This window comes from Ascaphus truei, chromosome 10 (assembly GCF_040206685.1).
Source record: "Ascaphus truei isolate aAscTru1 chromosome 10, aAscTru1.hap1, whole genome shotgun sequence".
NCBI lineage: Eukaryota > Metazoa > Chordata > Amphibia > Anura > Ascaphidae > Ascaphus > Ascaphus truei.
This window is the reverse complement of record NC_134492.1, coordinates 8,937,106-8,963,977: the sequence shown is the minus strand read 5'-3', so window position 1 is coordinate 8,963,977 and position 26,872 is coordinate 8,937,106. Positions and strand designations below refer to the sequence as shown.

Sequence of the window (26,872 nt, the reverse complement as noted above, 5' to 3'; positions counted from 1 at the left end):
TTTAGTTAAATAATAACCTAGGGTTATTTTTAAATTTAAGGCTACAATAAAACACATTTTACATTTCTTTCAGTATCAAATTAATTATTATTACTGCATTAAAACAATGTAACAGTTTCAGGAACTGCAAATACATGCATACTTGTAGCATGTTTGTATTTAAACATAACTTTTTTCCCTTTAAGAAATGCAATTAATTTAAACAATGTATTCTTTTTGAAATTGTATGTACTGCCCAGCACTGTACGCAACTAAGCGTGACACACTTTAGCTTTTCTGTCACAATTTCTCACCGTTGTGAATTTCCTTTTATTTGAGGAGGGCACAGAAATAGCTGTGCTATGAATACAGATGTTAATCGTATGTACTAAAAATAATATTTCTGTGAGCCACAAAAGTAACAGTGTGTCATATTGCGTGCCAAGTTTAAGAAGTTTAAACACAAAAAAATTATCTTAATAGTGTTAGCGCCAAATTAAATCGCTTTGTTTCAATCCAAAAATATTTTTGACGTAGTAGGGATATTTAATTATATAGGTTACCAAAATATATTATTTTCACAGTATGGCTACTATAAATAATATTACACTAATAATTTATACTTACTAATGCTTGTTAGAAATAAAAAAATACTCATAATTCTGTTCTAATTTAAATGGTATCAACCATGTATTCAACGTGATGGGTGGGATGCATCAAACGATAATGTAAAACAACAAATTATTTATCATATTGATATAAATTGATGTCATTCTGTACCCCCGCGGTGTCGTGCGGCGGAATATGTTGGCGCTTTATGAATAAAAGATAATAATATTCATATGTACAAAGTCTTCATATGACAAATATTTTATGAAGGTTTCTATTAGTTTTTAGCCCTGAAATTTTGATGCCCTAAAAATTTCAAATATAATCTTAATACTTAGGAGCATTCATTGATGTGAAAGACAATAATATTGCATAATTGGTGTAAATATTAAGAGTACATTTTTAACTAGGTTCAGAGAAAATGGTAAACACGTGACCTTATCTTATATAGTACAGAATAGATTGCCATACCCGCAGCATGTTATGCTGTGTTTGAGAAGGAGCGGCTCAGTGAGTAACCACACAGACTCCTAATCCGTGACAGAGTGTGAAGCAGGCGAACCTGGTTCAATTCCTGGAGTCATGCGGGTGAGTTACCTTACCTCCCTGTGCCTCAAGCACAAAAATATAGATTGTAAGCTCACCTGGGCAGGGACTGCATATGTAACAATCCCATACGCTGCATACCTTGCTATACTGTAATTGTGCTATACTGTAATTGTGCTATACTGTAATTGTGCTATACTGTATTTGTGCTATACTGTATTTGTGCTATACTGTAATTGTGCTATACTGTAATTGTGAAGTGCTTTGAGTCCTGATGGGAGAAAAGCAATAAATGAAATAAAAAGCTATAACTTCTAAACTTCTACTTTATTGGACATCTCCCCAAAATGATTTATATTATTACAATACTGTTGTATGATTTGTGATACCATTTTTTTACAGGCAAATATATATATATTCAAGATTATTATATCCTGGAAAAGTGCTCCTAAATGTGTGGTGTTACAAATAATTCCTAAAAATGGCAGCAAAGTTCCTTTAAAAAGCCACTGTTGTGACAGGCTCCATGTGTCTCCCATAATAGGAGGAGGAGGAGGAGGAGGAGGAGGAGGAGGACGATGATCTCGATGGGTCTGACTGCAGGGAGCCGGTGGGAGGGCTAGGGAACTTTTCTGCCCAGGGTGAAGCAGGAAGTCACACTGTAATTGGTCCCTTTACCTGTGAACATTGGAAGGGGAATTGATGCGCCGCTGAGTCAGTGACAAGACGGAACAAAGTCCAGGGAAGCAGATCCAGGTCCGGGCGAAGTGATCCCACTGAGGGGATCTGGCAGGGGCTCCTGGGGTGGGGGGGAGAGGGTTAGAGGGTCAGGGGCTGCATTCATTCCCACTCGTTCATTGCCCCGGCCAGGGAAGATGCCTCTGGGACTGAGGAGCAGGAAGAAAAAGAGCAAAGAGATCTCCTCCAAGCTGGTGGAGAGCGAGGAGGTGGCGGAGAGGAGGGGGGCAGCCAGCGGTGCCAAGGCGGTGCCCAGTGCCAACGGTGCGCCCGGGCTGCCCCCTCCTCCGCCGGCCATGCGCCCCAAGCTGGTCTTCCACACCCAGCTGGCACATGGCAGCCCCACGGGCAGGATCGAGGGCTTCACCAACGTCAAGGAGCTGTACTCCAAGATCGCCGGTGCCTTCCAGGTCGCCCCAGAAGAGGTAAGGGATGGAGGGCGCAGCACCCTGCATGCACATGGCTGGCACACACGTATCAGTGCCAAGCAGAGGGGAGGCACTCATTCTGCCCACTGTACCCTCAGTATCTATGCTACCTATCCCAATGCCATGCCAAAAGGGGTCACACATTCATAGGGATGGGGGGGGGGGGGGGGCTTAGTTTCATTACCTCCAGTGATGCTGCATTATATGTTTGCAACACTTGTGGCCCCATCAGAATGTCAAAAGGTCAGTGACATTAGAGGGGACCTCAGCCATTACCAGAGCCCCTACATACTATAGTGGGATTTAACTCGCTGCAGGAGAATTGTGCCATTATACAGTTAGCATTGTCGGTGCAGTCTCATCCCTCTGACCTCTTGGACATTGATAGCAGAGCAATGCGTTGCACGTCTCTGGCACTGAAGGGGTTACCTCTGGTAGTAACTTTATGCCCATCCCATCAACACTGATGATGTTACAACTTATGTATTGAATGGGGGACATACAGAGACCATATGAGCCTTATTAAATAGTCCTTGACAATTGTTTTTAAAAGCATTTATTAAGTCAGTAAAAAATTGACTACAAATCCGCAAGAAATACTTAATTATTATTATTGATAGACAGATAGAGGGCGCGGGGGGGGGGGGGGGGGCACAGTATTTAGTCTTTCCCCTGCAAAGGCAGAACTACATTTGTAAATAACATATTCCCATTCAAAGCAAATGTTTGACATTTTTTACACAAATATTACAGCTTGGAGACTGCGAGAAATGACACTTTATGCCCAACACAACAAGGAAACTGTCAGAGCCCGATTTCCCAATGTACCCGTCAGCCCAGACCCAGGACCCCCGTATTGTGGGCACCCCGTATTGTGGGCACCCCGTATTGTGGGCACCCCGTATTGTGGGCACCCCTGGCCGGGCCTCTAGTTTTATTTTTTGCATACCTGAAAACATTCATCTGAAATCCCTCCCTTTCTCTTCCCCGCCGTGCATTCTGCCTTAGACATTTGCGCCTCCATAAAATTAGCCGCGGTGGCTTGTTAAGCTAAAATTACCAGCGGGGGGTGTAAATCGGCGCACATTATTTAACCGTCAGGGGCAGTTTCTCGACGGCGTAATTGGCGTATTGTTTTTAATGGTTGCCGGAAGCCGTTGTTATCAGGAGCTTTTCATTAAACCTTCAAGCCGACTTTAAACGCTAATTTTTAACCCGACCGGTGGCGGGTGGCGCGTTGGTAAGGGCTCTTTGTAAATAACAGCGCAGCGGGGCTTCCGTTTCGAGTCGGTGGCGTGTGAGAAAAATGGGGTGAGGGTCGGTGTGGGTCTGGTTCCCGGCCTACGGCTCCCAAAATTTCAGTCCTGATGCTCACTCATCAAAATCATAGGAAGGAAAGACACAGGCAGAGAAGCTGAATAGTTTTTTTTTAATTTTTATTGTCTATTTCAGAATTACTAATAGCTTCAATTTAAATGGGCTTTTAAAAAATATATAATACAAATGTCTTGCCACTAGTGGTCGTAGCGTGATTACTTTTGTTATTCACAATCCGAGAGAACCGCCATGTTTTTATTAACAATGTATAGTTCCTCTTTTCTATTTAAATAAAAATAAAATGGGTTTATTCTATGAATACTCTTCCCCCTTCCTGCTTTCCAAGCAAGGCTATTGTAGAAGTCTTCCTTTAAAAAAAATTAAAAAAAAAAATGGTACAAATAGCTTTTCACAATGTCTAATAAATTGCGATTTTTTTGGGGGAAGTCAGACACAGTACCGATATTCTTTAAGCCACTGGCCACAGTTTGCAGGCCCTTGTAATGCACTGTAGGCCCCCTCATGCTGCAAAAGGGTTAAATTATACTGTAGAAACACACTCACCATGAAGTATATACATGTGGCTTCATTCACTCTGTGCAGTGATGCCCGTTGCTTTGTGACTGGCTCACAGGTCCAGGAATCTTTTATACCCCTTACCCACTACATCAGGGGTGTCAAACTCAGTCATGGATATCCCTGCTTCAGCACAGGTGGCTCAATCAGTAGCTCAGTGAAAGATTGAGCCACCTGTGCTGAAGCAGGGACAGATTGCACCACCTGTGCTGAAGCTGGGATATCCATAAAACCTGGCCTGTTGGTGCCCTTGAGGACGGAGTTTGACACCCCTGCACTACACACTAACATTGTCCACGTTATATGTCACTGCCACAAAGTATCAATTCGTTTTTGTAGGCCAGAACATTTGCCCAGTGGATGTGTAGCAAACGGTATATACAGCGTGAAGCGGGCGAGCTGGTTCTTATTCATTGTTTATTTATAGCATTGGTGGAAAGTCCAGGAAGTGCTGCAACAAGGAGGCACAACTCACCTGTGCAGCAAAGAGTGGGTGGGGTAATATGGCTTCTCCCCATTAGGTTGGTAAACTTCATGCTTTCTTCTGTCTTCTTATTCTTTGCATTTAATGGGCTAACACCTGGATCGGTTTGATCAAAGGCTTTCGTGAATTAGTGCAAAGTAAATGAAAGATACACTACGTATTATAACCGCCATCTATATGTCAGACAATCGCTTGCTCCGTATAATTACGCCGCTAATGACTTTCCGTGCGACCCATTGAGATCTTCTGAACAATTAAATAGGGTGATTTAAGGTCATAGGGTGTGCTGGGGAATGACTCAGTTTGCCTCACAAACCTACTTGTCATTTCTTTCTCTTTAATCTCACGGCCGTGTGTGCATCACACTGGTACGTTAACATGGGGTTACATTAACTTCACTACTGGCTTCAGTGAGTGTGAATCTAAGTTGCTTTGAATCCCTTATATCAGGGGTGGCGACTCCAGCTGTGAGAATTTCAGGAAGGTCACATCACCTTCAGATGTAAGTATCTCAGAAAGTATGGGGTCCCTGGAGCTGACATTAACGCGGTCCTGCTCCGGAAGCCCCCTGCTTCTCACCCAGGGATATATATATATATATATATATATATATATATAAAAAATCCTTTAAAGTCTGGGTTAGAGGTATGGCATGGTGTAGGGGTGGCCAACTCCAGTCCTCAAGGGCCACCAACAAGTCAGGTTTTCAGGATACCTTTGCTTCAGCACAGGTGGTTCAATCAGTGTCTCAGTTGAAGACTAAGCCACTGATTGAGCCACCTGTGCTGAAGCAAAGATATCCTGAAAACCTGACCTGTTGGTGGCCCTTGGGGGCTGGACCATGCCTTATATTGTGACAATGCAAATGTGAGATACATGGCAGTTTTGTTTAGACCCAGGAACAAATTGCAATAATTAGAAACATCTGTGGTAAACTAGTGTATTTTTTAATTCACAAGTTATAATAAAAAAGCCTCAAGCACAAAGTTATGTACAGTAGCTGTGTGTGAAAGAAATCTGGGCCATCGCTATTAAAATGTGCTGAACATGTGCAGGTGAGACATGTATGCTCAATTTAAGAGAATTGCAATAATTGTGTCAAAAAAAGACGCTGGCGTGTTTGGTTATCTAATGGAAAAGCAGAACATAAAATAAATTGCATTACATTAACAACTTCTGCATTCCTGACTCCATGGGAAAATACTCCTAAAGCATGGCCAGGAAATCTTTCTCTTGTGGACAAAGCCGCTCGAATTAGGATCTGTTTGAGGTATTTTTTTAAAAAAACTTTTACTAAAATAACCCTGATCCATATGAGTACAGTATTTTGTGATGTTTGGAGGGCTTTTAAATTCGGTAAGATCTTAGAAAAATATGTTCACAAAATACATTTAATGGCAAAGGGCTTTTGCAAATATAAGTTTTGAATATCACATTTGTATGCGGATAATTGGATGTTTGACTTGTTAAATTAAATGGTAATCCGGGGTAATGTTTACAGCCATGTTAAACTGTGAAAATAAATGCTTGTAAAATTTTTATAGGAAATCTCAAATTGCAGTCACTTTGTGGATTTAGTTTCTGAAATGAATGGATATATTTCCTAGTAATCTTTGCCGCGGCTGCTGTATACGTGCCCCGTCCCACAACATCTGCTTGTACTTGCTGTATGGAGACCGGAAAACCATTCCTTGAGTAGTCCTACTTTCTTGGCCACCTGCCCCGGCGTTGCAGTAAACCGCATGTTAATCCAGTCCGGAATAGCTTCTCATGCTGGAAAAGATTGTCCTGCTGCGTTATGGCAGGTCAGAGGGTGTTCTCATTGGGAAAGAGGCCAACAGATTGAGACCAGATGAAGGCCCTGTCAATGCTATACACGTATTTGTAGCTGAGGTTTTTTTGTTCCCTGAAAAGATACTTAAATACATAATGCGTCTTACATGAAGAATGTTGTTTCTCTATTGCTGTCTGTTGCAAATGTAGAAGAGAGGAAAGTGGTAAACATGCCGGGTTTCTAACATAAACTGAATTAATCACTTGCACTTTCCTGGTGTAAAGTGCTAGTAGCTGTATTGGTCCTGGACAAATGAGGATGAAATGTACAATGCATGTTGTGTCTTCCAAGACTCCACTTAATATAGAAATTACAATGACAAACTACATCCTAGCAATCAAAGAGACGTGGATTAATGAGAAAATGCAGCGTCATTCATTTACACAAATAACCACACCGGTGGAGTCAATATTATACAATAATATAAAGAATTGTATTACATGTAAAAAACATTACCATGAGAGACGATGCAATTTCTGAGCTGGGACTTCATTCTCACAATTCGTCAGTGTAATTGGCTGGAAGTATTAATGCCCATTTTACTAAGCAGCATTCTGTTTATAGGACACCCCTGTCTCCAGAAGACTTGTTACGGTCACCTGAATGGGACACGAGGTGTCTTTCTGAAGGGGTCTCATAGAGTAGTATTGTTTAGTAAATGTGAGCCCGTCACCCTCCTCTTTAGAAAATGTACTTTAACGTGTATGCTTATCAGATGCTTATTGTTCTACACTGTTATCTGTATTTTACATGTGCATTTTAGAATCCATAAAAAAGAATTATACCCTTTAAAATGTGATTACTACATTTTTTTTAAGCATGCTAATCTCCTACATTTCACCTATTAAACATGCCACTGTCATTATTTAATTAATAATAATAACTTTATTTCTGTAGCGCTTTTTTCCCAATGGGACTTAAAGCGCTTCACGGTTACAAAAACGGAAAAAGAAGAAAACATTTAACGTTATAACAGAGACCAAACACGAGGAAAGATACAATACAGGGTGGGACGGTGCTGTAGCTATTAAATGCCGGACAGGTTGTGGGTCATTAATTAAATGCCTGAGTAAACAGGTAGGTCTGAGCTTGTTTTTATAGATTCCCAGAGAGGGGCCTCTCAAAGTATATGGGGCAAATTGTCCCAAAGAGTGGGAGCAGCGTGGCTAAAAGCTCGGGCCGCAAAGCAAGTTAAGGAGATTCTGGGAACTGTTAGGAGTCCTTCACCTGCAGATGGGAGTGAGAGAATGGGAGTGTAGGGAACTAGAAGCCCTGTCACATAGCTGGGACCCAGGGCATGTCGGGCTTTGAATGTCAACAAGCCAATCTTGAAATAAATTTGCCATTTTACAGGCAGCCAGTGCAGAGAACGGAGACCAGGCGTCACGTGACATGAACGGGTCTGGTTAGTTAAGAACCTGGCCGCAGCACTTTTTCCAGAAGGTAGAGGGCATTGCAGCAGTCCAGACGTGAGGACATACAGTCATGGACAGGCGTAGTCAGATCCTCTGGGGGATCAAATGAGTAATCCTGGCGATGCTCTGTACTTTGGTCCTAGGTGGGACTACCCCTTTTGTTGCGCATAAATCCAATTACTATGAAGCAGAGACACTTGTTAAGTGTACAGTATCTGTATTTTGTTAGATTGTTTACTTTTGTTTTTTTGTACCATGAATTTGAATGAAAGAAAGTGTAACCAGTAGCACCAGGAATCGCTCAGTTTAGCTGCTTCTAGTGCCTCGTGTGACCTGCAGTTAATACAAGGTGCAACCTCAGCCTGATTGGGGAAATATGGGTGATGTGTCACCCCCCCCCATGCTGCTTCTCTTATACTAGCGTTAATACAGGTTCTGCGGTATGCATGTTAGTGTACTTTAGATTGTGTTGCCGGGAAACACACTTTGGGTTGGGGCGTGTCTGCAGTTCCAATTTGTTGTTGTTGTAAGAATAGTTTGTAAATGCAGCAACATGTAAAGTATTTCAGAGTGAGCGCGTGTAAAGGCAGGCAGGACATAGTTTGCTGAAGGTTGGGCAAAAATGCAAACTGTCTTGTAAAAAAACCCACACATTTGTACTGAAAACATGTCTTAGTAAAGGGGTGGGCAACTCCAGTTCTCAAGGGCCACCAACAGGGCAGGTTTTCAGGACATCCCTGCTTCAGCACAGAGGGTGCAGTCAAAGACTGAGCCACTGATTGAGCCACCTGTGCTGAAGCAAGGACATCCCGAAAACCTGACCTGTTGGTGGCTCTTGAGGACTGGAGTTGGGTACCCCTGTCTTAGTGAAAGCACTGCGTGCCTCTCCAGCACCCTAGAGGTTAAACATGTAAGCAAAGGTGCAGGAACAAAGACGATTACTTGGTCCATACACAAAATATGTTGCTTGGGCACAGTGCTGTTTTTATCCCATTGTGGTCTGTCACCCGAGAATGTGAAAGTTGTCTCCATTAACGTGGCAAGGGTTAAATAGCAAGCAAGACAGAGTGTCACTTAACCCCTTAGATGCCGGGGTGCCGGCAATGCATTGCAAAAGGGGTATTCCTTCCATGTCCCCTTATTCTTTGGTCCTGCTAATTGGCAACTTTCCATATTTGCGTGCAATAAAACAGGACTGATGCTGGCAGGTTGCCAGATTTTGGTGTTAGATTAAACTCTGAATTGATTGTGAAACATAATACACGTCCTGTGTCAATATGTGAATCAAAGGAGCTAAAGTAATAGAAAAGATTGTCGCGTTGTCGGGGAAGTCGGTATAGTTACAGCGCTAACAATGTTGATACACTTAAATAGAGAACAAAGAGAAATGATTACTCACATTGTAGGAGAGTATAATTAGCAAATTAAACTACTTTTCCCAGAAACCTATTGTGCATTAGTGCCATGCATAAGATATTATTGTCATAATCTGCACAATAGTATGCAAAATACTGAAAATAGATGTATTTCTCTCTCAGGGCCTTATCCTATACAGCTGGGGTTCTCAACTCCAGTCCTCAAGACCCCCCAATAGATCAGGTTTTTAGGATATCCCTGCTTCAGCACAGGTGGCTTATTCTTCGACTGAAGATGCAGGCACACAGACTTAATCACAGCCATTTATTAAGCCAAAATTCCAACATTTCAGCAGGGTCACACTGCCTTACTCATGGAGAGCCCTCACCTTGACCAATGCAGTGTGACCCTGCGAAACGTTGGAATTTTGGCTAAATAAATGGCTGTGATTAAGTCTGTGTGCCTGCATCTTCCTGATCACCAGTTACCTATTCTGGGACCTGTGGGCTCCCACTGTGTTACAGTGCACCGGCAGCTAAGTACACACTTCAAACCCATATTTGTGCGCCTGCATCACCTCACAATATCTTTAGTCTTCGACTAAGCCACCTGTGGTAAAGCAGGCTCTTTCACTGAGCCACTGATTGAGCCACCTGTGCTTAAACAGGCACTTTCACTGAGCCACCTGTGCTGACCTGTTTTGGGGTCTTGAGGACTATAGTTGAGAACCCCTACTATACAGCCCAAAACAGCAAACTGGTCATTTTCAGGTAAAAGTCCCCATCGGAGTCAATTGGGAATTTCGTCCGAAAATGACTCCAATGGCCACTTCAGACTAGAAATCCCCCATAAGCAGAAAATGTCAACTCTCACTGATTTCTTTTATTAATTTATAAAATGTGTTACCAGGAAGTAATACATTGAGAGTTACCTCTCGTTTTCAAGTATGTCCTGGGCACAGAGTTATAAGAACAAATACATAGTTACATTAAGTGAGCAGGGTTAAACATTATATATAAAGACATTGCATGCACAGCCAGAGATAATACATGCTATAGGCGTGTGTAACAGTTACAGACCAGATTAAAATGTGAGACAGCTTTAGTTTTGAAAGAACTTAGACTGGTGGCGGCTGTGAGAGTCTCCGGTAGATTGTTCCAGTTGTGGGGTGCACGGTAAGAGAAGGAGGAGCGGCCGGATACTTGGTTGCACCATGGGACCGTGAACAGTCTTTTGGAGTCAGATGTCAGGTGATAAGGGCTGCCTGTGGTAGAGATGCACAGTTGTTCCCATATATTCTAGTGGAGTCTCTCTGATAAAAAAAACCCCCACAGTGCCTTCCCATTAAAGTCCCATGTTTTTGTCCAGAACCCACAAGTCCAGAATTTTTCAGCTGACATCTCGAGGACCTCCCTTATGCAATAAGCGCTGAATCACTTCTCTCCAATTGGCTGTCACCATGTAGCAAGGAAAAGGTACAATTTTAAGTGTATGCATATGCAGTATGGCAACTAAGAGGTTACACAGCAAAATATGAACTGCGTTACTTTGGCAGCGAGGGTGTTAACCTTTGAGCTAAAAATTCTTCAAATGACTACGTAATACAGTAAATCCCTTGTGGGTTGTGTTGAACTCCTTGTACAAACAGGATAAATATACTGTATGTTGTAAGGGTAAACAGCTATTCAATGGCACTATAGATGTAAGGGTAACCAGCTATTAAATGGCACTATAGATGTACGGGTAACCAGCTATTACATGGCACTATAGATGTAAGGGTAACCAGCTATTAAATGGCACTATAGATGTAAGGGTAACCAGCTATTAAATGGCACTATAGATGTACGGGTAACCAGCTATTACATGACACTATAGGTGTAAGGGTAACCAGCTATTACATGGCACTATAGATTTGGTGAGCTCCAGATTCCGAGATTATTGTGCCATGTGGTGATGCTTCATCAGGTGTTGGTTGTAAAAGTTCATAAGGACCATATTGTAAAGATTACCCAAAGAACGGTTCTATTGTAGTCTTTGTGGGTTAATGTACATTAAAAAAGTATTATACAGGGATGGTAAAATCCAGGGGGCGCCATGGTTGATCAAAACATGTACACGTGATGCCCACGTTACGACGCCGAGCTGACCAGCCAGGGCCGAACTCGTCACATTTTCACACAAACGTTTCTATTTCTTTACAAATCCGCACAAGTCTGTGCGACAATCTTGCGATTCCGCCTTTTGCTTGGAAAAACTTAATAAAGGAGAGAGAGAGAGGGGGGGGGGGGAGAGAAGGAGAAAGGGGGGGGGAGGGAGAGAAAGAGAGAGGGAAGGTGAGAGAGAGGGGGGGGGGGTGAGAAAAAGAGAGGGGGTGTGTGGGAGAGAGTGCCTATATACCTCCCAAAACACCGTTGTGCTACACATGTAGAGACACCTGGTCACAAAAAGAAACACTGTCCCCCCATATTTCGAGTGAACTTTATTAAGTGCGTCGGGTGAACACGGAGTGGTGTGTGTGCTCGTGCATTTTTTCAAAGATAAGTTAACCAAACTTTATTTTGACGATTTCGCAAAAGTTCGTCCGTGCTCTTATTTGTTTGCGGCCGAGTCGAACTTTGGCGAGAAGTTTGCCCATCTCAAATGCTGACTGAACTGTCAGTCACCGCCGCGACTGGGGGCAGCGTGGCCCATAATGCTTCACTAGCGAGACCGCAAATTAGGCTAGGGCGCCCTGTTCCTGGTCGCTGTTTAGTCTGCTGTGAAGGTGGAAGAAGGAATGGGAGAGCTGGTAGGAGAGAGGGAGAGAGCAAGGGCGCCGGAGGAGGGGGGCAGAGGAGCGAGAGAGGAGCAGAGGAGCGAGAGAGGAGCAGAGGAGCGAGAGAGGAGCAGAGGAGCGAGAGAGGGGCAGAGGAGAGTGAGAGAGGGGCAGAGGAGAGAGGGAGAGGGGCATAGGAGAGAGGGGCAGAGGAGAGAGAGAGAGGGGCAGAGGAGAGAGAGAGAGGGGCAGAGGAGAGAGAGAGAGGGGCAGAGGAGAGAGAGAGAGGGGCAGAGGAGAGAGAGAGAGAGGGGCAGAGAAGAGAGAGGGGCAGAGGAGAGAGAGAGAGAGAGAGGGGCAGAGGAGAGAGAGAGGGGCAGAGGAGAGAGAGAGGGGCAGAGGAGAGAGAGAGGGGCAGAGGAGAGAGAGAGGGGCAGAGGAGAGAGATAGGGGCAGAGGAGAGAGAGAGGGGCAGAGGAGAGAGAGAGGGGCAGAGGAGAGAGAGAGAGAGGGGCAGAGGAGAGAGAGAGAGAGGGGCAGAGGAGAGAGAGAGAGAGGGGCAGAGGAGAGAGAGAGAGAGGGGCAGAGGAGAGAGAGAGAGAGGGGCAGAGGAGAGAGAGAGAGAGGGGCAGAGGAGAGAGAGAGAGGGGCAGAGGAGAGAGAGGGGCAGAGGAGAGAGAGAGAGGGGCAGAGGAGAGAGAGAGAGGGGCAGAGGAGAGAGAGAGAGGGGCAGAGGAGAGAGAGAGGGGCAGAGGAGAGAGAGAGAGGGGCAGAGGAGAGAGAGAGAGGGGCAGAGGAGAGAGAGAGAGGGGCAGAGGGGCAGAGGAGAGAGAGGGGCAAAGGAGAGAGAGAGAGAGAGAGAGAGAGAGGGGCAGAGGAGAGAGAGGGGCAGAGGAGAGAGAGAGAGAGAGAGGGGCAGAGGAGAGAGAGAGGGGAGAGGAGAGAGAGAGAGAGAGAGGGAGAGGGGGTGAGGAGAGAGAGGGGCAGAGAAGAGAGAGGGACCGGGGCAGAGGGGAGAGGGAGAGGAGGAACGCTCTGGGACTGCCCTCCCCTGCTCTTTCTAACTTCTGACAATGTGGCAGAAGGGGTCAGGAGTGTGTGTCAGTGTTTCAGTCTCACTGTGTCAATCTGTCTGTTTGTTAGTGTGTGTGTGTCACAGATACACACTCTGACGTGTGTGTTTGTGGGAGTGGGACCGTTCCCTTCCTCTTTTCGCCTGGCTCTTTTTCTGAGCTCTAATTGAACATGTTTACCTCTGCGGGGACGTCCTGACGCTTATCTTTGCAAACCTTTTACAGCTCTGTTTGGCTAAAATGGGATTTTGGTAAATTTGTGTATTTTTCTCGGAAAAGGGGAATAATCCTTACGTGTAAAACATTAAATTGGCGGTGACAGAATTGGGGTGCTGTGTGAGGATTGTTGGGGTGTGCGCAATCATCTTAGTGCCCTGAGGGGTGACCACTTTTGCTGACACACACACACACACACACACACACACACACACACACAATCTTTTTGTTCAAGTTCCAATGTTTTAATTTGTCATAGAAGTCCGCGGTATATGTATATTTGGAAGTTGATTTTTAAAGTAATTAATAACATGTATTTTAAGAGATAACGAATAAATGCTTTTCCATTTTTGTGGCAACAGTAATCTGATTTGTAAACCCCTTGCAACAGATTGCGTTTCTGCCCCTGTGCAGGTGAAGGGGTTAATTCCGCCACCTGTTTGGGTAGTGATGTTGCATATAAAGGTTTTAGTTGGTGTATTTTGCTCCCTGACTATGTGGACACCTGCATTACATTCAATGCTAAGCGGGAACTGAAACGGAGCGGAAATTAAAATACAAAAGCAGAACATTTTTTACATGAAATAATTATCCGAAAACAAGAAGAGTATCGAATAAAAGGCAACCACCCTTCAAGGTGCCGTACCCCAAGGGTGCTCAACTCCAGTCCTCAAGCCCCCTCTCCCCCCAAACAGGGTACGTTTTCAGGATATCCCAGCTTCAGCAAAGGTGGCTCAATCAGAGGCTCAGTCTGATCCATCTGTGCTGAAGCTGGAACTGATTGAACCTCCTGAAGCAGGAATATCCTGAAAACCTGACCTGTTGGGGGGCTTGAGGAGTGGAGTTGAGCCCCCCTGGCGTAACCAACATGTTTTGTGTTAATTTTTTGCACTGACACTTTAAAATAAATGTTTTTATTTGAATTCGATTTATTTGGACTAAACGTGTTAGTTTGTTTCAACACGAGTTTGCTATTTCTTATCTATTGGTCATTGTTCATTTGCAAAGAAATGCCTTCTAGTTCAGTCTATAAAACGGCAACATCCAAATCACAACATCATTTTGTATCATTTGTCTGCCTTCCTGAAAATAATTCCCTCATCCTCATACAAGGTCATGGAAATGTTAAAATCACATCCATTTTCATCCCAAATTTCCCTAAAATAATCTTTTAGCTGTTGCCCAGTAATTTGTAGACTTAAACTTTTGGGCCTATATTTTGAAAGACTACGAAACACATCCTGAAATACAAAACAAACGTTACAATGTTGGACAATGAGTTACAGATTAGCTTTTCCTTTCTACGTGAATCAAATATATGCTATTAAATTAAAAATGTGCCTTTAATCACTGGGCTGTCTCTCTGACACTCAAACATAGAGTGATTTTATTCATTCATCAGCTGATGGTACTCCAGGCTTCCAAACCCATGTACCTATAAATACCGCCGCAGTACTGGGACGGAATTCATTATTTTCTAAGCCCTTTGCTGCTAGAACAGGCTTTTGCATATTACAAAGCTACAGTATGTAATGAATTGCAGGCCCTCCTGAAAGCAGCAATATATTAAATATATTGACACTTTTTTTTCTTTTTGCCGTACATAATATATTAACCATCACAATAGCACATACCATCATTTTTGCATGGTAAATTAAAGCAAAAAGGAATTATGATGGCTGGAGCTCCGAGAAGTGTAGGGAGTGCTTGTTACGCCATTACACTATACATAGGGGGCGGAGGGATCGTTAGTGGAAACGCTGATGCGGGTACCATGACTGGAATGCCAGTCCCGTGGACACTTCACTTCCTTATCTCTTGGTTCATGGGTTAATTTATTTTCCTTTTGGGATTTAGTCCTAATGTTAAAGGCATATTATTGATATCTTCTCACCATAGGGCTTGTAGTGGTACTCCAATACTCCCAGTCTCTTATTGTAGGTATACCCCGGGGCTCTGTCATTTCTGTGATCACTCTGTCCCAAAATAGGAGCCTTGCTAGGTACTTGAGATGTGTATATAAAGGAGGCACACAGGTCTCGTTTGCAATAAAATCTGCGATGTCTTTACTGCATTACTTAGGTCATGAGCAGGTGAACGTATTAATAGTTACAATATATCATTTGTTATAATATATATATGTGTGTGTATATATATGTATGTATGTGTATATATATATATATATATATATATATATATCAACTGTAAATATTACTGTATGTTCATTTGCATGTCTTACTAGCTAAGTGAAGGTGAAAGAAACGGCGCTAACTCTATTAGTGTACACTTAAACTTTATAGTGAATTATTTGATAAAATCTACTGATTTTTCCACAATAATAATGTGCTCTAATAACGTGCAAATGATAATAAAAAGTTCAAACCCCCTGCTCAGACCCAGCTGGTAGGGACTGGTTTCACTAGTCCCACAAATCGTCACTTTCGTTGCAATCCAGGGGGAGCATGGAGGGAAATAGAACAAAAAGACAAAAAACAATCTAAGTGTAGACAGTTTCAAATAAGTGTAATACTCTGTATCTTGTCTTGGCTCATATGTTGTGCCTACTTACAAGATGTAAGTTGTATTCAAGCGGTTTTGACACACAATGGTCTCTGCTAAGGATGTTTTTCTCCACTCTGTGATGCGGTCTCCAATTCTCAGCTCAGCAACCACGTGTATGTGAAAAAAATGATACCATAGTGCAGACCAGTACAATAATAAAACTAGACTTTATAAGGTTTAAAAATGGACACTTACAATAAAAACATATAGTTTAAGCATTTTTCACAATCATTGTGATCAGGGAGAGAAGAGTGTGTTAACTTCAGGCTCACCCGCCTCCTCCGATGTGACTTGATGTATTTCGTCTCTCTCTGGGACTGTGTGTCTCCGGCGGTGGACTGCGTCCTTCCAGGCTGTATCCCCCCGTGGGCTATCAGACTCCCCTTCAGCTGTTGTTCGCAATTACTGCCCTTGGAGCTGCCTCTCGGGTGGATAATCCTGGCTCTCTATCCGCCGGTGCGTCACTTCCGCTCCGTCCCGATACGTCACTTCCGGGCGTGGCTAGGTGAGTTTCTGTATGGCAATCTCGCCTCTCTCTCGGAGAGAGGCGAGATTGCCATACAGAAACTCACCTAGCCACGCCCGGAAGTGACGTATCGGGACGGAGCGGAAGTGACGCACCGGCGGATAGAGAGCCAGGATTATCCACCCGAGAGGCAGCTCCAAGGGCAGTAATTGCGAACAACAGCTGAAGGGGAGTCTGATAGCCCACGGGGGGATACAGCCTGGAAGGACGCAGTCCACCGCCGGAGACACACAGTCCCAGAGAGAGACGAAATACATCAAGTCACATCGGAGGAGGCGGGTGAGCCTGAAGTTAACACACTCTTCTCTCCCTGATCACAATGATTGTGAAAAATGCTTAAACTATATGTTTTTATTGTAAGTGTCCATTTTTAAACCTTATAAAGTCTAGTTTTATTATTGTACTGGTCTGCACTACGGTATCATTTTTTTCACATACACGTGGTTGCTGAGCTGAGAATTGGAGACCGCATCACAGAGTGGAGAAAAACATCCTTAGCAGAGACCATTGTGTGTCAAAACCGCTTGAATACAACTTACATCTTGTAAGTAGGCACAACATATGAGCCAAGACAAGATACAGAGTATTACACTTATTTGAAACTGTCTACACTTAGATTGTTTTTTGTCTTTTTGTTCTATTTCCCTCCATGCTCCCCCTGGATTGCAACGAAAGTGACATTTGCATGTCTTAGACAGGTCTGCAACCCTGTCTTTCCCCATTGTCACCCAGCATACAGCGCTTCCACTGCAGCAAAGGATTCTGGGAAATGACATGCAAATGAGCACTCAGTGCCACCTTTTGTCTCAAGCTCGTATTACACAATCCAATCCTCAAGCCAATGCATGCTGTTTTAAACACAGCTTTTAGACAGAGGCTGGGATGAGATGCAAAGCCATTAGACCCACTCACATACATGTTTCAACCTTGATGGGTATCATCAGTGTGAGGTTGGTCTTAATGGCAAAGCAGGTTTGAGACTAGACTAGGTAATCACCACTGTCATATATATATATATATATATATATATGTGTACTTCACTATCAATTATATATATTATTCAATTGATGTATTTATTTTAGTTTTCTTTATTTATAATACTGTATTGACTGGCCTTTTCACTCGGAAGTGTGCCCTTAGTTTCATATGTAACTCTCCTTGCCCGGCTTTATAAGAGTTTACATCAGATGAACTATATACATGGCTGTGCTCAGTCTCTCATACCGTGTCAGGGTTCTGCGTCCGTGCAGACTGTGCTAGTATCTCCTACCTGGTCAGGGTGCTGGGTGCAGGCTGGGCTCAATCTCTCAGACCTGGTCAGGGTGCTGGGTGTGTGCAGGCTGGGCTCCGTCTCTCAGACCTGGTCAGGTTGCTGGGTCAGTGCAGGCTGGGCTCATTCTCTCAGACCTGGTCAGGGTGCTGGGTGTGTGCAGGCTGGGCTCCGTCTCTCAGACCTGGTCAGGGTGCTGGGTCCGTGCAGGCTGTGCTCATTCTCTCAGACCTGGTCAGGGTGCTGGGTCAGTGCAGGCTGGGTTTAGTCTCAGACCTGGTCAGGGTGCTGGGTGTGTGCAGGCTGGGCTCGGCCTCTCATGCCTGGTCAGGGTGCTGGGTGTGTGCAGGCTGGGCTCCGTCTCTCAGACCTGGTCAGGGTGCTGGGTCAGTGCAGGCTGGGCTCCGTCTCTCAGACCTGGTCAGGGTGCTGGGTCCGTGCAGGCTGTGCTCATTCTCTCAGACCTGGTCAGGGTGCTGGGTCAGTGCAGGCTGGGTTCAGTCTCAGACCTGGTCAGGGTGCTGGGTGTGTGCAGGCTGGGCTCCGTCTCTCAGACCTGGTCAGGGTGCTGGGTCCGTGCAGGCTGTGCTCATTCTCTCAGACCTGGTCAGGGTGCTGGGTCAGTGCAGGCTGGGCTCATTCTCTCAGACCTGGTCAGGGTGCTGGGTCAGTGCAGGCTGGGTTTAGTCTCAGACCTGGTCAGGGTGCTGGGTGTGTGCAGACTGGGCTCGGCCTCTCATGCCTGGTCCGGGTGCTTGGTCCGTGCAGGCTGGGCTCAGTCTCAGACCTGGTCAGGGTGCTGGGTCGGTGCAGGCTGGGCTCAGTCTCTCAGACCTGGTCAGGGTGCTGGGTCCGTACAGGCTGGGCTCAGTCTCTCATACCTGGCCAGGGTGCTGGGTCTGTACAGGCTGGGCTCAGTCTCAGACCTGGTCAGGGTGCTGGGTCGGTGCAGGCTGGGCTCAGTCTCTCAGACCTGGTCAGGGTGCTGGGTCAGTGCAGGCTGGGTTTAGTCTCAGACCTGGTCAGGGTGCTGGGTGTGTGCAGACTGGGCTCGGCCTCTCATGCCTGGTCCGGGTGCTTGGTCCGTGCAGGCTGGGCTCAGTCTCAGACCTGGTCAGGGTGCTGGGTCGGTGCAGGCTGGGCTCAGTCTCTCAGACCTGGTCAGGGTGCTGGGTCCGTACAGGCTGGGCTCAGTCTCTCATACCTGGCCAGGGTGCTGGGTCCGTACAGGCTGGGCTCAGTCTCAGACCTGGTCAGGGTGCTGGGTCGGTGCAGGCTGGGCTCAGTCTCTCAGACCTGGTCAGGGTGCTGGGTCAGTGCAGGCTGGGCTCAGTCTCTCAGACCTGGTCAGGGTGCTGGATCAGTGCAGGCTGGGCTCAGTCTCTCAGACCTGGTCAGGGTGCTGGGTCGGTGCAGGCTGGGCTCGGCCTCTCATGCCTGGTCCGGGTGCTGGGTCCGTGCAGGCTGGGCTCAGTCTCTCAGACCTGGTCAGGGTGCTGGGTCGGTGCAGGCTGGGCTCGGCCTCTCATGCCTGGTCCGGGTGCTGGGTCCGTGCAGGCTGGGCTCAGTCTCTCAGACCTGGTCAGGGTGCTGGGTCGGTGCAGGCTGGGCTCGGCCTCTCATGCCTGGTCCGGGTGCTGGGTCCGTGCAGGCTGGGCGTGGATATGCAGATAGAATATTGATGGTCGCCAGGAATGTTTATAGTACCAAAAGAGCTTTATTCACATCCATTGATAATGATCACCATATAAAGACAGACTTCACTTCAGACATTAACAGGTGGCAAACACTATGGTTACTCTGTGCTTTCTCCCCTGGTGGCCCTCCCTCCTATGCTGGGGAGGTACTTACTCGTGTGCCCCTTAGTATTGGTTAGATGGGCAGTCTCTTGCATAGCTTCTGTAATGCCCTATCCCAAGTGGGCTCCTGCCAGGAATACACTATTCTCGCTCTGGGATCAGTATCCCAGTGCTGTGCCCGGCAGTCCTTCATCCGTGCATTTATCCCTCTTACCCCTAACCCAGGGGCACTCAACGCCAATCCTCAAGCCCCCCAACAGGTCAGGTTTTCAGGATATCCCAGCTTCAGCACAGGTCTTTCAATCAGTCCCTGTTTCAGCACAGGGGCTCAATCAGTCCCTGCTTCAGCATACGTGGCCAAATCAGAGGCTAAGTCGAAGATAGAGCCACCTGTGCTGAAACTGGGACAACCTGACCTGTTGTGGGGACTTGAAGACTGGAGTTCAGCCCCTGATACTAACCACATTACATCATTTGCTGACTGCTGAAGCCTCAGAGCGCCGATGTCCTTGCATGTGAAGCATAATGTTTGTGTTTACTTGCATTTAGTGTTTATGCCAATAAAAACTTACTGAACAATTCTGACGCGCAGTAGGGACGCTTGTAAGTTAAAATAACATACAAGTTACATTTGTGCGCCACGAACATCATCCAAACCCAGCTTCCAACTTCCTCCTGACCATCTTTGTGAAAAGGACGCTGACGCACACACAACAGAGCACATCAGAATTGGCTTTATACATTGATGCACTAACTTTCTATTCTTCAGTGTGTGTGTTTTACAACAAAATCACTTATTGTGACGCTTTATACATAGCCAATGTTTTTCAATCTGCTGCTAAGGGACCTCGTGAACCCTGCCCAGAATCTGAGCTTTAGTTTGCTTGCGAATTCTAGCTAGACATTATGCCAGGGGTGGCCAACTCCAGTCCTCATGGGCCACCAACAGGTCAGGTTTTAAGGATATCCCTGTTTCAGTACAGGTGGCTCAATTAGTGGCTCAGTCATTGACTGAGCCACCTGTGCTGAAGCAGAATATCCTGAAAATCTGACCTGTTGGTGGCCCTTGAGGACTGTAGTTGGCCACTCCTACACTATGCCATACCCCTACCCCAGACTTTGATGAACCATTGCCTTTAAAAAAACCAAAACAAATATATATATATATATATACCCTAGTTTGTAAGCAGGGGGTCTCCGGGAGCAGAACCGGTTTAATGTTATCTCCGGGGACCCCCTACTTCCTGTGATACTTACATCTGTAGGTGATGCCGGTATCGCACTGCTATTTAAAGGTCCTGCAGTTTGTGGGCCAATCGGAAGCCGCACAGGATGATATTACAGCTTTCTATTGGCCTGTGGGACAGCTACTGAAGACCAGGCCAATAGAATGTTGCAACATCATCAGTTGTGACTTCCTATTGGATGGCCAATTTACATTACCTTTACTAACCAGGAAGTAATAATGGTAACGTCACCACTGCAGTGCGGTTCACGCTGGAGGATCCCTCGGTTCAAATCCTGTAAAAAAAAAAAAAAAATGGAGGATAATTAGTTTGGATTGCTCCTTTAATAAATGATTCTAATATAGTAAATATTTTCTCTTCCTTACCAATAGGAGCAATCTTGCACTATACACAGGTAGTACAGATGTTGCCAGCTTCAGTGTTCTCTGTGTCGGGGAACCCCTCGGACCTGCGTTTCCTCCGGCAGCGGGAAATTCTCGGTGCGGGGTCCCATTCAGCAGAATTACCCCCCGTCGGCAGCCGTGACTTTTACTGTCACCGGAGACGTTGCGTTTCTTTACTCGTGTCTGGGGACAGCCTGGCTACAGCTGTATTTCTGAGTGTACGACAGGTGACCGTTCAGCTTAGGTTTCTAGAGCCCTCTGTACCGTCCGGCGACCAATATGAGGATTTAGTAAGAGCAGAATCGGTATCGGGTTTCTCTATATCACATTTCTATTCTGCTGCCAACTTTATCTATTCAGAGGTGTGAAACCGTTTATTATATAACTGTCAGCAGCTGAAAAGTTTACAAAACCGAGCCTTCACTACACAAGCCACACAAAGCCCTTATTGCTCGCCGACGTACGAAGGAAACGCTGTAGTTGTTAATATTGCAGCAGTATTATCACTGGTTGCAGTCGCTCTAATTGGAAGTTAGTCTCAGTCGATGGAGCTCATTCTCTGGATGTATTGTAGTGCATTGTATGCATGTATATCTTTATTGGTATAGCGCCGCCCATATACGTAGCACTTTACGGCAGTAATACATGTGATATAATGGGAGACATAATAGGAATACGCGCTACATACATAAAAGTAGACATTGGGAATGGAGTCCCTGCCCCGAGGAGCTTACAATCGCAGTGGCGTGTCAGTCTCTCTCAGTACTGCACCGTGGCACATTTTCCATTACATTGTGTCACTGATACGCTATGTATTAAAGAGCAGGTATAAGTTATGGTAATTCAGACTTGTACATGCAAATTCCCTCCCACCTACTTATATTACTCTGGGAATCACGCAGGTCACTGGGACGTCATTGTATTTTATTTGTATTAAGGGCAACATGGCTGGAAATGGTATCAATCTGAAACCATAAAAGGTTGGAAAACGTTCTTTGAACTTCATGTCAACATATAATAAAATAATAATACTAGTTTTTCATGTATAGCGCTGACAGTCTGTACATAACACTTTGCAAGCACGAGTCCCAGCCCTGTAGCTTAGAGATGCGCAAACTGGGGGAAGCAAACCGGGGGGTGTAACATTTTTGGGGGTGGGGGGGCGGCACTTACAGAGGCCCCGCGCTCTTCCCCATAACATTTAAATGAAATGCCGGGGGAGCACGCGAGGACTCTCCATAAGTCCCTTACCTTGTCTCTGGCGGCTTCTGGCAATGCGTGAGCATGGCAGCGTGGTGTCAAATAAAGTGATGTCAGAAAACGCCAGAGAAAAGGTAAGGGGCGGCAGACAAAAAAGTTTGTGCACCCCTGCTGCAGAGCTTACAAGCTACGGCCGAGTTTGAAGCATGGGAGACAGGTTAAAATCCCAGTATCCGCTCCTTGGGGCAAGTCACTTTATCTCCCTGTTCCTCTGGCACCAAAAACATAGATTGTAAGCTCTACGGGGCAGGGACCTGTGCCTGAAACAATTCTATGTACAGCGCTACGTACACTGTCAGCACTATGCAAGGAAAAGACTATTATTATTTGTTTATTATTTTGAGTATTCTAATAGCTGCTATGGTTACAGTTTAACAAATACAAGTTGAATAAGGACATATTATCAATAAGAAACGATTGAACACGTATCCCTGTAACTGTCAGTAGTGTTTGATAGTCACTCAGAAAGCCACAACAACAAGTGTGACTCGTTCAATAGCTCGTGGCTAAATGTGGAAAGAATGCTTTGGTCATTCTGACGGAGCTCTTAAAGAATTGAATTACAGAGCAGGTCTTAGCCCAGGTGTGGCCAACTCCAGTCCTCAAGGGCCACCAACGGGTCAGGTTTTCAGGATATCCCTGCTTCAGCACAGGTGGCTCAATTGAAGACTGACTGAGCCACTGATTGAGCCACCAGTGCTGAAGCAGGGATATCCTGAAAACCTGATCTGTTGGTAGCTCTTGTGGATCCCTGTGTTAGACAATTACCTGGAAAACCGTTTAATTAATTTTTTTACATCAGAAAGTCTCTAGAACAGAAAACTACAACAGAATGTAACAGGGAAGCATGTTATCAGAACGGAAACTGAAACACCACAAACAGCTCATTGTTGGAGCACACTTATGATACTGAGCTGCCTGTAATTTCTTTCCCAAGTACGACATGTTAACTGACTCTCTCCTTCCTGGATGCAGATCCTGTTTTGCACGCTGAATACGCACAAAATCGACATGGACAAACTCCTGGGGGGACAGATAGGCCTGGAAGATTTCATCTTCGCCCACGTGAAAGGAGCAAAGAAGGAAGTGGAAGTTTTTAAATCGGAAGATGCCTTAGGACTTACGATTACTGATAATGGAGCGGGAATTTCTTTCATAAAGGTAAACGTGTTTCATGTGTTGTAAAGCAAAGACAGTGGGGACGTATCTTCTTTATCGGCAGGAAACAAATATTGAGTCATAAACCAGCTTCACCAACTGGGAGCTTATTTCCATGCATATGTAAATCCGACGTTACCCTATTTAATGCAGGTGACCTTCAACACAATCCACTGCAAAGCATACTTGTCTGCGGTGGCTTGGAGTATTGCCAGAGGCTGGTTTCAAATGTAAAGCAACAATATGCCCTGACCGCCATTTCTTTCATTTGTATTTTATGACTCGCTTTAAGAGATCTCTCCCGGCCCATTCTGAGTCTGTTTTTACTGTTAAAATCTCATGCTCCCTTCAGGAGAGAGCATTGCTTTTTGAAATATTATGTGTCCGGGAGGTTAAAATGGGGCCCTTCTCGGAGACCAGTGCAGTCGGACGATTACCATGGTAATGTCAGCAGCTAGAAATGATGATTTTTAACACTTGATGTTCTTAACACTGAAAGAGAAGGAGATGCTCAGTGGGTAAGATACTAACATTATATAAGTTACATTTATCCCGGCTTCTGGGGGAGGGGGGCATTATTGCTTTAAAGTGGCAATCCAAGCAGCTCTGGGGCTGAACCCCTTTCCTTGGAGCTGCGGTGACCCCCTGCTTCGGGAGATACTTGCCTCTGTAGGGGCTGCCAGTAGCCGCTGCAGCTGGGATAGCTGGGGTTCATGTTATGGAGGTTTTTCAAAGCTCCTGTGTCCTGCGGGCCAATAAGAAGCCGTGACATCATCCGGTGCGGCTTTCGTATTGGCCCGCGTGACCGGGGGCTTTAATGTCCCCCCGAGATACTGTCACCCCCTGCAGAGGTAAGTAACTCCAGAAGCAGGGGGTCCCCGGAGCTGAAATTAATGGGGTTCAGCTCCGGAGACCCCCTGCTTCAAACCTATGTAAAAAAATTGGCGGCTTGGATTGCACATTTAAAAGATGCATAAATACACGAGTGGCAGCGCAGAATAAAATGCGGCTCATTGCAGGAAAGTGTCAGTGCGGTCAGCTGTCACTGACACAGAAATGTTAGGCCTCGGGCATGGTCAGCTGTCACTGACACAGAAATGTTAGGCCTCGGGCATGGTCAGCTGTCACTGACACAGAAATGTTAGGCCCCGGGCATGGTCAGCTGTCACTGACACAGAAATGTTAGGCCTCGGGCATGGTCAGCTGTCACTGACACAGAAATGTTAGGCTTCGGGCATGGTCAGCTGTCACTGACACAGAAATGTTAGGCCCCGGGCATGGTCAGCTGTCACTGACACAGAAATGTTAGGCCCCGGGCATGGTCAGCTGTCACTGACACAGAAATGTTAGGCCTCGGGCATGGTCAGCTGTCACTGACACAGAAATGTTAGGCCCCGGGCATGGTCAGCTGTCACTGACACAGAAATGTTAGGCCTCGGGCATGGTCAGCTGTCACTGACACAGAAATGTTAGGCCTCGGGCATGGTCAGCTGTCACTGACACAGAAATCTTACGGTGAATACCAAAGCAAGCATTTTATTTCATGTCAGTAAAGTTGTGCGTGTTGAAATTACCTTTCCTACTGCCTGGGTGTAACTTGGCTTTACTTGAGTGACATTTGTTAATTGACATTAAGTATTCTAATCTACAACATCTTGTACAATAAGCAAAGTCCTCCTGTCCATGAGGAAGTTGAGTATTAAATGGTTAAACATATGAGTGATAACATAGAACATGGTATGAACCACTGTGCAATAGTTATACGTATGATGGGTGAATGATATTGCTTTAATAGTTCAATAACCTGTCTTATTGGGAGATTACAAGCGGTAGTAGTATGATGAAACAGTCATTTGATAAGGGTACGTGTAAGTTACTAGCACTAAAACAGGGGTGGCCAACTCTAGTACGCAAGGGCCACCAACAGGTCAGGTTTTAAGGATATCCCTGCTTCAGCACAGGAGGCTCAGTCACTGACTGAGCCACTGATTGAGCCACCTGTACTGAAGCAGGGATATCCTTAAAACCTGACCTGGTGTTGGCCACTCCTGCACTAGAACGTGGCTCTACTCAAGCAAGGTAAACTGAGACATACATGTAATGGCTGAACAAAGAACCCAGCCAACTAGCAGTAATAATTCTAGACACACATATTTGCAAGTATCTCATTCCATGTATATAACCTCAGTTAGTTCAGGTTGAGGTAGTCTCTTGTAGTGCTAGCTACTCGCCCACTTATCAGAAAGTGAAGTAGTCGGTGCCACAGGTTCTATGTTATATTGCGTGTCTCTGAGCTATGAGGCTTACATACATTAAATGTATACTTTCTTTATTTACTATATCAGTGATATATATTCTTTTTTTCTGGCAGCAACACCTAGAACTGCAAGATGTAACTGCATTGAGGATATTGGATATATTTCGCTTAAAAGCATTAATTAAAAATGAATTTTCAATAATTGGCCATTGAATCATAATTATCTGCAGAATGAGGGATCACTTCATCTAAACGGCATTCATGAAAATAATCCAGGCATAACTTTATTCAGTCGTTCACTTGCATATACTTACAGCTGGGGGCAAAAGAGTGTCATGGAGTTATCTGTGAGTTCCCCGCACTCCCGGCTGGGAAGATGTTTATTGAGTTTATTATATTTATAAGATTTCGAAGACCGATGTTTTCTTTGTAAAACTTTTGGTCTGAGGTCAAATATAACGCAATTGACGATAGTAACAAGAGGTTACTGCTTAAAAGGGATCCTTCACTAACCTCCCTAATGGATCCAATGAAGTTTAAATATGATAGGCTTCATTATCATTTGAATAACTATGGTTCCTTGTACTACAGTTTGAATGGGTGTAGGATTAACGTTTTTTGGACAGGTGAAGAAAATAACAGACGAGTGCACGTGCAAACAAACACAGGCTCGATGACAAGTCTTTTAACACATTATCGACAGTTATTGAAAGATTTGTAGCTACAGATGAATTACAAAGTAGGGACACAATGCCCTCTGTTCACTTGTTTCTCTTTGTGATTGTGGATTTCTCTTTCGAGTGACCTTATTTCCATTTCTATTAGTTATTAATGAGCAGTTGTACTGGAACAGTCTGTCCATAGTTGGAAACATGTAAAGCTTGTAAGTACACAGCTGACATGGTGAATACCTGCCGATCTCAGTGCTTAGCGTTATGCTCTTATAGAATCATGTATTTTCCGCACATATATTTGTATCGGCTTAGGACACAAATCCTTTGTCTGTAATTGTTTGTGTGATAATATAATTGCAGAAAACGTTGAGGTCTCCATTATTACGGATTTTATTCAGTCTGACACATTT

At 45.0% G+C, this 26,872-nt stretch overlaps 1 protein-coding gene across 2 annotated transcripts in view; it reads left to right on the top strand.

Annotated features, from left to right (window-relative positions):
* Nucleotides 1–1,155: 1,155 nt before the first annotated feature.
* GIPC2 (GIPC PDZ domain containing family member 2) overlaps nucleotides 1,156–26,872 on the top strand; it is a 57,766-nt gene continuing 32,049 nt past the window's right edge. The window contains exons 1-2 of one of the 2 annotated variants that reach the window (XM_075615731.1): nucleotides 1,156–1,176; nucleotides 23,349–23,534. In XM_075615731.1, the coding sequence (XP_075471846.1) occupies nucleotides 1,171–1,176; nucleotides 23,349–23,534 (192 nt within the window). In that variant the 5' untranslated portion in view covers nucleotides 1,156–1,170. Of the gene's footprint in view, nucleotides 1,177–1,933; nucleotides 2,298–23,348; nucleotides 23,535–26,872 lie in introns of those variants that run through there. The other variant, XM_075615730.1, reaches the window with a different exon arrangement.